The sequence below is a fragment of the Rhinatrema bivittatum genome, chromosome 2 (assembly GCF_901001135.1).
Source record: "Rhinatrema bivittatum chromosome 2, aRhiBiv1.1, whole genome shotgun sequence".
NCBI lineage: Eukaryota > Metazoa > Chordata > Amphibia > Gymnophiona > Rhinatrematidae > Rhinatrema > Rhinatrema bivittatum.
The window spans coordinates 159,790,453-159,803,251 of NC_042616.1; the positions used below are offsets into that span (position 1 = coordinate 159,790,453).

Below are 12,799 nucleotides of genomic sequence, written 5' to 3' on the forward strand. Positions count from 1 at the left end.
TTTGTTGCATGCTACAGCTGTTTATTTTGCAGGATAACTGAAAACAGTTACTGGAATGGTGGTAACTCTAGGAGACACCATACTTTGTTACCATCTGCTTTGACAGGGCAATATAGGCTTTCATGGCATCTTCTTTTGACATACCTGTGCAGAAACAAAATATTAGTTAGCCTGATTGCAGCTGGCCAATGCACAAAGTAGTGCACGCTTATAATGCTTGCCCAAGAAGTTCTGATACAATACCTTTTTTTGAGTTCCAGCCATCCCATTTGGCTTTACCTTTCAAATCTGTCATTCCAGGGCATTCTGTGTTTAATAAAAGAAAAATCATCATTCTATCATTAGTTTTGTTTTTCATTAACTATAGCACTTAATATCAGAAGGTCACATCTATATATTCTGCCTACAAGGGCCCAAAGAATATTGTCTAGGGCCACTCAGTTTCATCTATTTGTTTTAAGTCTCTATGGAACATGTGTATTATGCATGTTCCCCAGGGACACACAAGGAAGGAATATATGAATCTATGGCCACTGAGCATTCTATAAATCCAAATACTATGCATGGACAAAAGAGCTGCTATTTTACTTTAAATCCATACCTCGGCATACAAATGTAAAAGCAAGAACAGAAACTAGAAATTGGGGCCAGCCAACATGTGATATAGAACCAGAAGCAAAGCCATCCTATCTAGCACTGTATTCTCAGAATATTAACACAATAAAAAAAGTGAACATAACATCATAAGAAACAGTTGTGCTGGGTCAGACCAAGGGCCCATCAAGCCCAGCATCCTGTTTCCAACAGAGGCCAAACCAGGCCACAAGATCCTGGCAATTAACCAAACACTAAGAAGATCCCATGCTACTGATGCCAGTAATAGCAGAGGCTATTCCCTAAGTCAACTTGATTAATAGCAGTTAATGGACTTCTCCTCCAAGAACTTATTCAAATCTTTTTTGAACCCAGCTACACTAACCACATCCTCTGGCAACAAATTCCAGAGCTTTATTGTGCATTGAGTGAAAAAGAATGTTCTCCGATTAGTCTTAAATGTGGTACTTGCTAACTTCATGGAATGCCCCCTAGTCCTTCTATTTTCCGAAAGTGTAAATAGCAGATTCATATCTACTTGTTCAAGACCTCTCATGAACTTAAAGACCTCTATCATCCCCCCTCAGCCGTCTCTTCTCCTAGCTGAACAGCCTTAACCTCTTCAGCCTTTCCTCATAGGGCAGCCATTCCATGCCCCTTATTTTGATTGCCCTTCTCTGCACTTTCTCCAGTGCAGCTATATCTTTTTTGAGATGCAGAGACTAGAACTGTGCACAGTATTCAAGGTGCGGTCTCACCATGGAGCGATATAGAGGCATTATGACATTTTGTGTTTTATGAACCATTCCCTTCCTAATAATTCCTAACATTCTGTTTGCTTTTTTGACTGCTGCAGCACACAAGTAAAGAAACGCTCAAAGAAAAGCAAATCTTATAGAAACTAAAATAAAAATAAGTGCTACCAAAATTGGTATCGATACAATTTTTTTTTTTTAAGTCGTCCTCTATTTCCAACAGTATCCATGAAATTAAAAAGGAAGACCAGACAGTGACATAATTCTTGTATGCCTGATGTATGGAGATGTCATGTGTTTCCACAGCTGCACTGTGCAGACTTTATTCAGTCAGTTTTCTTTATTAGAATATATTTAGATTTTCAACTAATAGAAAGTAACTACCGGCTATCAATAAATACCAATTTTTGAACAGATTCAGAACTGAAATTTTCTGGTCACCAATTCAGGAATATTTTTGGGTCCATCAGGACACTGATTTGTGCAACATCTCAAATACTCATGCATCAACCACCAATATCTCTGAATTTTAAGACAATCCCATCATATGTGGAAAATATCAATTGTGTTACAGTCCTTTCAGCAAGTTTTGGAATTTCTACATCAATGAAATACGATTTACTAGGAGTCAAATAAGCTCCAGCTAAATATTTGCATAAGATTCCTTGATCACCATGACTGACAATTTCATAAATGACGCCAGAATGCCCATTAGTTTTGCAATTCTGTGCTTCCCAAAATTTGACAGGGAGAAAAATTAGCATCTTTCCACTGGACGTAAGAGAGCTTGGATTTTAAAACCTAATTCTCACAAATTATATAGTAAACTTTCAGTTGCAACATTTTCTCTCAATACTAGTTTCACTTCTGGAGGAATTTTGTACTTGCACAGAAATGGCACATAATTCTGCATTTGCATTACAGAATTAGGTGTGGAGACCAGGAAGCAGCAGCAGAGGCCTGTACAGGCCAGAAGGGAGGAAGGACTAATGGTGCAAGATGGAAGTGAGAAAGCGGTAGTGGGATGGCCTACATGGACCACTAGAGCGGTGAGAGAGTCTATGTGGAAAAGATTAGCCTACAGAGTTGGCCTTGACTTGCATGGTCCAAATAAAGAAGGGAGCAGTCTGGATCCGGTGGTGCCTGAATAAGCAAGGTAGTCAGCGAGCTTGGGGGAAGATAGAAAAGTGCTAGGGATCTTGTTAAAGAGGGAATGGTAGAGAAAGCCAAGGAGTCCTGTTAAAGTGGGGTGGGGGCAGACAGAGAAAGCTAGGAGGTTTTATCGACTTGAGAGGATAGCAAAGATCTGGGGAAGGATTCAAGCCTTTTAGGGGGCAGAGAAAAAGAAGGGGGGTCTTTGACCACTCATTCCCATCTCTAGATCATTTATAAATGTTAGAAAGCAGTGGCCCTACTACAGATCCCTGGGGCACCCCACTACTCATTTTTCTCCATTGAGAAAAGTGGGGGGGGGGCAGGGGGGGTTGAGAAGTGGAGGGGAAGAGGGTCTGACCTGAGGTGGCAGTGAGCAGAGGAGGTAGCAACCGCGGAGGAGAAGAGATCCAGCATGGAGAAAAGGTTCAAGCCATAGGGAGAGAGCTGGAAGAGGGCGTGAGCAATCTGGAGTCGACAGGCCTTACAATGGGAAATGTCTACATATTAATAAGTAATTAATGTCAATATTGCAACATAAGTTATTACTCAGTCAGTGATTAGATTGCATTATGGGGCGGATTTTCAGCGCCCTGCTCGCCTAAATCCGCCCAAAACCGGGCGGATTTAGGCGAGCAGGGCCCTGCGCGCCGGTAAGCCTATTTTACATAGGCCTACCGGCGCGCGCAGACCCCGGGACTCGCGTACGTCCCGGGGTTTTCGGAGGGGGGCGTGTCGGGGGCGTGTCGGGGGGCGGGCCCGGTCGACGCGGCGTTTCGGGGGCGTGTCGGCCGCGTTTTGGGGGCGGGTACGGGGCGTGGCTACGGCCCGGGGGCGTGGCCGCGCCCTCCGTACCCGCCCCCAGGTCGCGGCCCGGCGCGCAGCAGGCCCGCTGGCGCGCGGGGATTTACGTCTCCCTCCGGGAGGCGTAAATCCCCCGACAAAGGTAAGGGGGGGGGTGGAGACAGGGCCGGGTGGGGGGGTTAGGTAGGGGAAGGGAGGGTAAGGTGAGGGGAGGGCAAAGGAAAGTTCCCTCCGAGGCCGCTCCGATTTCGGAGCGGCCTTGGAGGGAACGGGGGGAGGCAGCGCGGCTCGGCGCGCGCAGGCTATACAAAATCGATAGCCTTGCGCGCGCCGATCCAGGATTTTAGTGGATACGCGCGGCTCCGCGCGTATCTACTAAAATCCAGCGTACTTTTGCTTGAGTCTGATGCGCAAGCAAAAGTAGGCTGTTCGCGCGCCTCTTAAAATCTACCCCTATCTGAACAAGTAAAGTCTACAGAAGTTTGGAAGAATTTTAAAATATCGTATGTAGAATTTCCCAATGAGTATTGTTTCTTATTTTGTGGGCATGTAGCTTACCATCAAAGTTTAAAATATTAATGGAGGGGGGGGGGGGGCCTTCTCTTTCAGTTTAGGCTTCCACAAATGCACTTTACTACTGCTAATGTGAGTCCGTCCCAGCTGAGCTGGAGTGGGAGGAGCAGGAGGTTCAGCAGTCCTCTGTCAGGATATAAGGCACAATCTCTCAAGAGCATGGATAGCAGTGCCTTAAAGCAGCTGAGAGGCAATTCGCCTGCTTCCCCTTGCAGTGGCTGAAGTGTAAATTGTGAGAGAAAGAGAACCCTATGTGAGCACGGTCAAAAAAAAATAAAATACACTGGGGGGGTTGGATGCCTCCACCACCCAGGAACTAAAGCTGGTGTTCCAGTATAGAAGAAGGAGGAGACGCCAACCCATGGGTACAAAGCATGCCAGGTTGCTTGCATCTGGTTTGTTTTTTGAGAATGGAATTTTGCTGAAGAGTATATAATTTGAAAATACAATCTACATGTACTTGCTTTCCCAACCTAAACACAGCCCTGGGAACGCCTCCTCTCAATACAGCTAAAAGTACGATGCACATAAGATTTGCCAAACTGAGTCTATTTTCAACAGTGGCCAATGGAGGTCACAAGTACCGAGCAGGATCCCAAAAGGTCAATAAGACTCCATGCTGCTTATCCCAGGGATAAGCAGCATGGAGTCTTATTGACTCCATGCTCCAACTCCAACTTGATGGTTTATGACTTTTCTTCAGGACTTTGTCCAAGCCTTTTTTAAACCCAGCTCCACTAACAACTTTTGCCACACCCTCTGGCATCAAATGCCAAAGCTTAATTATGCATTGAGTAAGAACATTTTCTATTTATCTTAAATGGATTAACTAGTAACTTAATTGCATGTCCTCTCTATCTTTGTACTTTGTACATTTTGAAAGAGTAAACTGATTTACATTTACCTGTTCCACCCCACTTTTCTTTTTGGTTTTTTTTATTAAATGGCATTGTCATTTGTGTCTCCAGTCTCCCGGTTTTATAAGGTCTTCTTGCAATCCTCTTGTGATTTAACAACTTTGAATAATTTTTTATAAGCAGATTTGATCACCTCCCTCATTCCCATCATTTAAAAAGCAATGCCCATTTAGCCCTACTCTGTTTTCTCTCTTTTAACTAGTTATTATTATTAAAGGCTTTTATATACAGACTTTCTTGATACAAATCAAATCAACTCGGTTTACAATGAACTAAGCAGAAAATATAATTAACCAATCAACAAGAGATAAAGGAGCATAAAAGTTACATTATAACAAGGATGCCTTAACCTGGAGTAAGAAATAAAGAGGGGGGTGAACGAAAACATAAATAAATACTATATACAAAAGAGGGGGGCAAGGAGCCAACCTCGTTAATAGATACTATGCATGAGAAATATGGAAAAATTTGTTTACATAAGTGGGTGATGGAACAATTCTTGATCAGGCAATGGGGTTTGTAGTGGGGAAGGCTTGGCTGAACAGCCATGTCTTTAGTTTCTTTTTAAAAGTTATTAGACAGGTCTCCAGTCTGAGGTCCGGAGGCATGGCGTTCCAAATGGAAGGGCCTGCGGTAGAGAATGATCAGTCTCTGATATTTGAGTGGTGCACTAATTTGATTGGAGGAACGTGTAAGGATCCCTTGTAGGCATCCCTTAAAGGCCTGGCCGTGGAGTGCAGTCCGAGAGGATGAAGCAGATCAAGAGGGGTCTGATGGTGGATATTTTTATGAATGATTGTGAGAGATTTATGAAGGATCCGGAAGTTTACTGGGAGCCAGTGGAGATCTTTTAGAATGGGAGAGATATGCTCTCTCCGATTGGTATTTGTCAAAATTCTTGCCGCTGCAAGTTCTCACTTTTCAATAGAATATTGCCTCCTATCCTATGCAATTTCCTCAGAAGTCTCTCATGAGGAACTTTGTCCAACTTTCTAAAAATCCAGATACACTATATAGCAACTGCCTCACCTGTATCCATGATTTCCAAAACAAAATATAGCAGATTGGTGAGGCAAGACTTCCCTTAACTAAATCCATGTTGGCTTTGTCCCATTAAGCTACGACTAGCTATAGATTCAGCAATTTTGTTCTTTATGATAGTTTCTACCATTTTTTGGGCACTGATGTCTGTGCCGGTTTGTAATTTCCTGGATCACCCTGGAACCTTTTTTTTTTTTTTTAAAAACTGCCATTACGTTTGGCCACCCTCCAGTCTTCAAGCACCATAGCTGGATTTTAATGTCTGTTAGCAAATTACTGATAGAAGGGTCTGTAATTTCATGGCACAGTGCACAAACAGCTGCAGTGAGAGAGAGGACAATTCTCAACCAGACACAGTCACTATATGCATAATCTTTTTGAAAATAATTGTCCTCCCCACCGCCAGCGTGATGTGACCATCAATTCAAAATATAATCTGGATCATCTCGCCAAAATCCTTTCAGATTCTTGTCAGCATTACCACACACCTATATTGATGTCGCCAACCATTGCCTGTTTGTAAAGTGAATACAGTTCCTTCATTTCTTCATCAGTTGGTTTTTCTTTTAACTTCCTGATATCATCTGCAGCCTTCTGAAAGTCAGCCTGATCAAAAGGGAAAACAATAACTATTAAATGTACATTGTTTCAACATTATGCACAACCATTTAGGAAAGCCAATGTGCCAGGCTTGACCCATTTTTAGACATTGAAGCTTAGGCCACATCAAACAAAAAATCAAATTTTCTCCCTCGTCTCATTCCTCCACCCTTCTCCCCTATGTGCTTGGGAAGACTCCCAAGAGTGGGCATGTCTGCATCGGTACAAGAAAAAGGCAACCCAGGCCAAGACGGCCTGAATCCATGGAGTTGTCAGCTTGCTGGAATATTTGCTTTACTAAGTAACGTACTGGGACAATACCTCAGGGCACAGAACAATTTGTATGAGCTCATTTTCTGGAAGTGTCCCCTTCTTGTAACTTGAACAAATAGTAGATCTAACAGAACGCCACAGAAAGCTTGCCCTTTCAGTTCTGTAAACAAATACTCTATCCACAGCAATGCCCCTAATAGAAGGGTATAGAGCAGAAGGATTCACTGTATAAAAAGGATTCAAATTCTGATGTCATCTTAGTAATGTTGATACAAACTCCACTAGCAAGCACTCTAATGTAACCCAAAATCCTGCAAAATGCAATACATATGTAAGCAAAGTTGATGCACCAAAACAGCACTAACATCCAGAAATAAATCAGCAATAATACAGTACTGTCTACAAATAGGTGCCAATACAAATACTGAAATGTGCACTAGAACAAAACAGACCCTAGCCAAATACAGAATAAGAAACCACAAACTAGAAACAGAATTATACCGGCAAAAATTGAACTGGGGACTTTGTATGCAGTGTAACACTTCAGAAATAGAAACAAATGTATTTCCTCCTGTACTGTACAAAATACAGTGATATCAGAGATGCATACTTCCTATAGATGAGAAAATTAGATTTCCCACAAAAGAAAGAGAAGGAAAAACTGTTTACTCCGGGGGCAAACAGGAAAAATAGCGGTAAAATATATGGTATCCTGCCACTAGGCCAAAAATGTAATCTGAGCAGAGATACTTCAAACCAGCACCAGAACCTAAAGCCTCAATTTTAAAAAGGCCACATCCCCCGCTATACGCTAAAGTGCCAGCCTGTCTGAAGGGGGCAGGCCGGGACAGTGCCATTAGCCACTGTCCCAGGGAAGCGCATGCTGGCAGCCCCTGGTGTACAGAGTGTACTGCTGCTCTGAAGGAGCAGCAAGGTAAATAATAAAAATTATGATAGCTAAGAAGGGGAAAAATAACCCTTGCATAGGCAAAAATAACCTTTGCTGTAGTTACACGATGTTAGGTTCCATATTAGGAGCTACCAACCAGAAACAAGATCTAGATATCAGTGAAATAGTCGGCTCAGTGTGCTGCAGCAGTCAAAAAAGCAAACAGTGTTAGAAATTATTAGGAAGGGAATGGTGAATAAAACAGAAAATGTCATAATGCCTCTATATCAAGGTGCGGTCTCACCATGGAGCGATATCGCTCCATGGTGAGACCGCACCTTGAATACTGTGTACAATTCTGGTCCCGCATCTCAAAAAAGATATAGTTGCGATGGAGAAGGTACAGAGAAGGGCTACCAAAATTATAAAGGGGATGGAACAGCTCCCCTATGAGGAAAGGCTGAAGAAGTTAGGGCTGTTCAGCTTGGAAAAGAGATGGCTGAGGGGGGGGGGGGGGGATATGATAGAGGTCTTTAAGGTCATGAAAGGTCTTGAATGAGAAGATGTGAATTGGTTATTTACACTTTCGAATAATAGAAGGACTAGGGGGCATTCCATGAAGTTAGCAAGTAGCACATTTAAGACTAATCGGAGAAAATTCTTTCACTCAATGCACAATAAAGCTCTGGAATTTGTTGCCAGAGGAGGTGGTTAGTGCATTTAGTGTAGCTGGGTTCAAAAAAGGTTTGGATAAGTCCTTGGAGGAGAAGTCCAATAACTGCTATTAATCAAGTTTACTTAGGGAATAGCCACTGCTATTAATTGCCTCAGTAGCATGGGATCTTCTTAGTCAGGTCAATCCGGTAAGGAGCGGTAGGGAGAGCTGCGTTAGTGCCGGGCGCACCCGCGGTTGCCGCACGCACAGTCCGGCTCACCTACCGCTCGATCCTGTATGTAAATAGCTTGCAAATGCAAGCTGCGTCTAAGAAGCGTCCGTGAAGAGTTAGGCCCGCACACCCAGGTTACTGTATAGGCGCTGTATAGCGCTCTATACAGTAAAATGGGTTGCGCGGGCCTAATGCTTCACGGACACGCTGGTACCTGTCATTTCAAATGTCATTTCAAATGACATTTGAAATGACAGGTACCAGGAAGTGGACGCTTCTCCTTCGCTCACCTGCCCTGGCCGCGTCAATGGGTGCTAGTCTCCGGGGCAGCCCCAGTCCTCTCCCCCCTCCTCCCGAAGCAACGAAAGCGGAAAAAATCTAAAAATCAAAAAGCGAAAAAAAAAAAAAAAGTAGCAACGAAGTGGACGGTCGGGATGGCCAGTCCTCTCTCCCCTCCGCCCGAAGCAAGGCTGCTTTACTTTACTGGATTGACCTGACACGCTTTGAAGCTTTCCCGTATTTTTTCTTCCCCTCCCTCCACTTTCCAGCACTTTGCCTGTTTTCTTTTGGGGGACTCTCGTTTTCACCACTTCAATTCCCTGCTCCCCCCAGCAGCTAAGGCCTCCTCCCTCCTCCTCACAGTCCCATGTGTAAAGCAACGACTAACTTTTTTTTTCGCAGCCCCCCTCCGAAGACGGACATCGGCTCCCCTGCCTCCCGGCAAAGATGGATGACATCTTTGCCGGGAGGCAGGGGACATCTTTGCCTCCCGGCAAAGATGGATGACACGCTCAAGACGTGACGTCACGCCTTGAGCGGCCCAATTGCACGCACAGGGGCCGCTTTCGCCCGTGCAGGCATCCATCTTCACCTCCGGGAGGCAGGGGAGCCGATGTCCGTCTTCGGAGGGGGGCTGCGAAAATAAGTCGTTGCTTTACACTGCCAGTCCTCTCTCCTCTCCTGCTTCGGGAGGAGGGGAGAGAGGACTGGCAATCACGAGCGGCTGCGAAAAAAAAAAAGTTAGACGTTGCTCCCCCCAGCCTTAGCTGCTGGGGGGAGCAGGGAATTGAAGTGGTGAAAAAGAGTCCCCCAAAAGAAAACAGGCAAAGTGCTGGAAGAAAAAATATGGGAAAGCTTCAAAGCGTGTCAGGTCAATCCAGTAAAGTAAAGCAGCCTTGCTTCGGGAGGAGGGGAGAGAGGACTGGCCAACCCGACCGTCCACGTCGTTGCTACTTTTTTTTTTTTTTTGCGCTTTTTGATTTTTAGATTTTTTTCCGCTTTCGTTGCTTCGGGAGGAGGGGGGAGAGGACTGGGGCTGCCCCGGAGACCAGCATCCATTGACGTGGCCAGGGCAGGTGAGCGGGGGTTGGGGGAAAGTTTGCCACCTACCCTTACCCCTTCCTCTAACGCAGGGGTAAGGGTAGGCGCGGCAAAACGGCAGGGTAAAAAAGCGATAGTCGGGGCGCGCGTTACTGGATGGTAGGGAATAGCTAATCCGATCGTTTGCATGTAATATGCATGCCGCGTGCGGAAGGGGTTACCCGGCGATTTAAGGATGCGGTAAGAGTAGGTTAAAGGGGATTGTGGATCGCAGGAAGGGCTAACGCGGCCGGAAAGTGAGTAGGAAGTGGGTTAGGAGCAGGGTAAACGCGGCCACACTTTACTGGATTGACCTGAGTGTTTGGGTAATTGCCAGGTTCTTGTGGCCTGGTTTGGCCTCTGTTGGAAACAGGATGCTGGGCTTGATGGACCCTTGGACTGCTCCTTGATTGGAGTGGACTGGGAGGGAACTGGGGAAGCCCTTACATCACCACTCAGCTTTTTAAATTTCCCCAACCTGTGCTCGTCCCGACCTACCACCACATGCACGTGCAGGAACAGTTATAAAATACCTACATCCATGTCTGCACGTGCACGTTTTAAAATCTACCCCTAAGAGTTATCCTTTCTGCACATCACTTTAAAAAGCATGATTTATAACAATTTTTATGGTGTAACAATTTTACTGGCATTTTTACCAAATGAATTCAGCACTGCAACCACAACAGAATCAACTCAAAAAAACACAGGTTGAGGACAAAAGAATATTGCATATAAAATGGCATTTTAGTTTTTATTATTATTATTATTATTTATTTTTTTTTACAATAGTTTCAGAAATTTCTATTTCCCACATTCCTTAGTGTCGCATCTCCCTGTTAACCAAAGAGCTCAAAAGACGATTTTAGTGGCATGGTGTCAGCCTAGTGTCTCTTCCTTATGGCATGTCTGTTCACCTGTTCGCATCTACCAAGGATCGATGTGGATGAAATGTGGTAGAAGGATCTCTTCCTATGTTACCAAGACTCCTGTCGAATTGCAGCTACATCTATCTAGGGTGAGGACCCTGAGAGAGATGCTGAGAGAGCAGCACCATCTGTGCTTTGGCAGGAGAACGCCCGCAATTTTCCCATCCAGGAAGAACAGATATTTCTCCTGTTCTCCCTCCTTCCCCCAACTGTGATCGGCACCTAGGAGATTAAGAATCTGTTGCTTCTGGTTACAGCAGCATGAGCAATGCATAGTGAAGTGCAGGATTTTTAGTACCTTGCAGCTCACTTTCTCTTTGTATTTTAGAGTAAAACATTGCCAGATGTCTTGGTAGTGATTAAACCGATGTTCTGTTTAATCACTACCAAGACATCTGGCAATTGCTATCCTGCTTTACTTCTGGACAATGGCTTGATGGTAACTGCAGAGGCACTGCCAGGCTCCAAACCCCCCGCCGCCAAAAAAAAAAATAATTCTGCGCTAGAACTGGCGAACCAGATATCTTAATCACGACTATATATTAAGTACTTTTTAGGATGCGATTTCTTCATTTTCTTGTGTTCGTCTCAGGATGGTATTTTTCTATTATGCAACAAATAATAGAGTTTCCCTAACCTACTTATAAGTACATTAAAAATAACTATCACATTATTTGACAGATAGGCAAATATAAAAAGTTAACAAAGTTAACTCATCTACACACTTTGGAATCTTGATCCAAAATTGGCTTCTATTAGTTGTAAGACGGGGCCCGTTAGATTTTCTCATCTCAGCTCGCTCATTCAGTAAACCGCTCAAGAAGAAAGAAGGCAGACAGATTTATCAAGCGAAAGTCTTAAATCCCGCTTCCGATTGTGAATCGCACCAATTAATCTCCGGCACTCTGGCGCCAGAAGAGCCACCGCCCCTTCTCCATCTCCATGCCCTTGGGCGGTGCGTTACCTGCACGGACATGGTTACAGCTGTAGCACAGATCCCAACCTCAGTAGTCCACCGCCGGCTCCAGGACCATGGCGCGCGGCCCCTCGCGCTCCTGTTTATAGGCAGGATGACGCAGGGCACGGGCATTGTGATAGGTCGATGCTGCCTGTGACGTCAACCTGCAGCGGCGGCGGCTGGCGCTTGCAAACCGCCCGTCCTCTGAGCCTGGCCCGCTCCGCCCGCATTGCACGGAGCAGTAAGCAGTGAAGCATCACAGCTTAGTGTGCAGTGTTTTGTTTTTTTTTTTTTTGGGGGGGGGGGGGGGGGGGGGGTATTTTTTTACATTCGACTGCGGAGGTGTGCACTTTGACTTATGCCCGTATCCCGTTTTCAAAATTTGCATTCCTTGAGATTATTTCTGCCTCGTGGCGCAAGGGTACTGCTTACTTAGCACCACACTCCACTGGTTTCCGGTGACAATGGGGAAATGAAAAAGGATTCTAAATTGCTTTCGGGCACTGATCCACCTGCAACAGCTCAGAAGTAGATTCTACGGCAAGAATTAGAAAATTCTGTCCCATATGGTTAGACATGAATATACTTTTTATTTCACTTTATAAAGATAAAATCATTTTCTGACTTTATGAAACTGGGTAATTTCAATGTGTTCTTTTTAAACGGGGAGGGGGGTGAAGAGGAAAGGAGAAAATTGCCATATGGAAGTCATCTCAGGAATGGGAGAGAAGGAGCAAAACTCTTGGGGATTTTTGGAACAGAGGAAGAAGCCAGGCTCTTGTAGATGGGGATGGAGAAAGAGGACGGACATCTTGAAGCTAGAAGGGGAGGAAGAACTGAGGATAAAAAATTATACATGTATAGAGGAGAGATCTAGAGATGATGAAAGGGGAGATCCAGGACTAGGAAGCAAAGGAGGATTTAGGATTGGAAATTCCCTCTCTCATTTCTCCTCTCCATATAGTATAGATTGTCTCTCTCACACACACACACACACATTGCCCACTCCCACAGTTCTATGGGGCAGCACACAATTCTGCAGCAAGGCCTGAATTTTGAAGGTCTTAC

At 44.7% G+C, this 12,799-nt stretch overlaps 1 protein-coding gene across 1 annotated transcript; it reads right to left on the reverse strand.

The window, feature by feature from the left end:
* On the reverse strand, window positions 1-11,894 carry ACBD7 (acyl-CoA binding domain containing 7). Its single transcript, XM_029588812.1, has 4 exons — window positions 11,738-11,894; window positions 6,325-6,442; window positions 244-306; window positions 1-144 (listed from the first exon to the last, which is right to left on the reverse strand). Exons 1-4 carry the CDS (start codon window positions 11,861-11,863, stop codon window positions 68-70), a joined length of 384 nt encoding a protein of 127 aa, XP_029444672.1. The 5' UTR covers window positions 11,864-11,894; the 3' UTR covers window positions 1-67.
* Between the last annotated feature and the right edge of the window lie 905 nt (window positions 11,895-12,799).

Bases quoted from the DNA above. Each gene is read 5' to 3' on its own strand.
- ACBD7 (XM_029588812.1), bottom strand. From the start codon at position 11,863: ATGCCCGTGCCCTGCGTCATCCTGCCTATAAACAGGAGCGCGAGGGGC. The intron at 6,443-11,737 runs GTAACGCACCGC...CCTTTTGATCAG, and splicing joins CTGTAACCATGTCCGTGCAG to GCTGACTTTCAGAAGGCTGC. The intron at 145-243 runs GTATTGTATCAG...GTTTCTGCACAG, and splicing joins TGGCTGGAACTCAAAAAAAG to GTATGTCAAAAGAAGATGCC.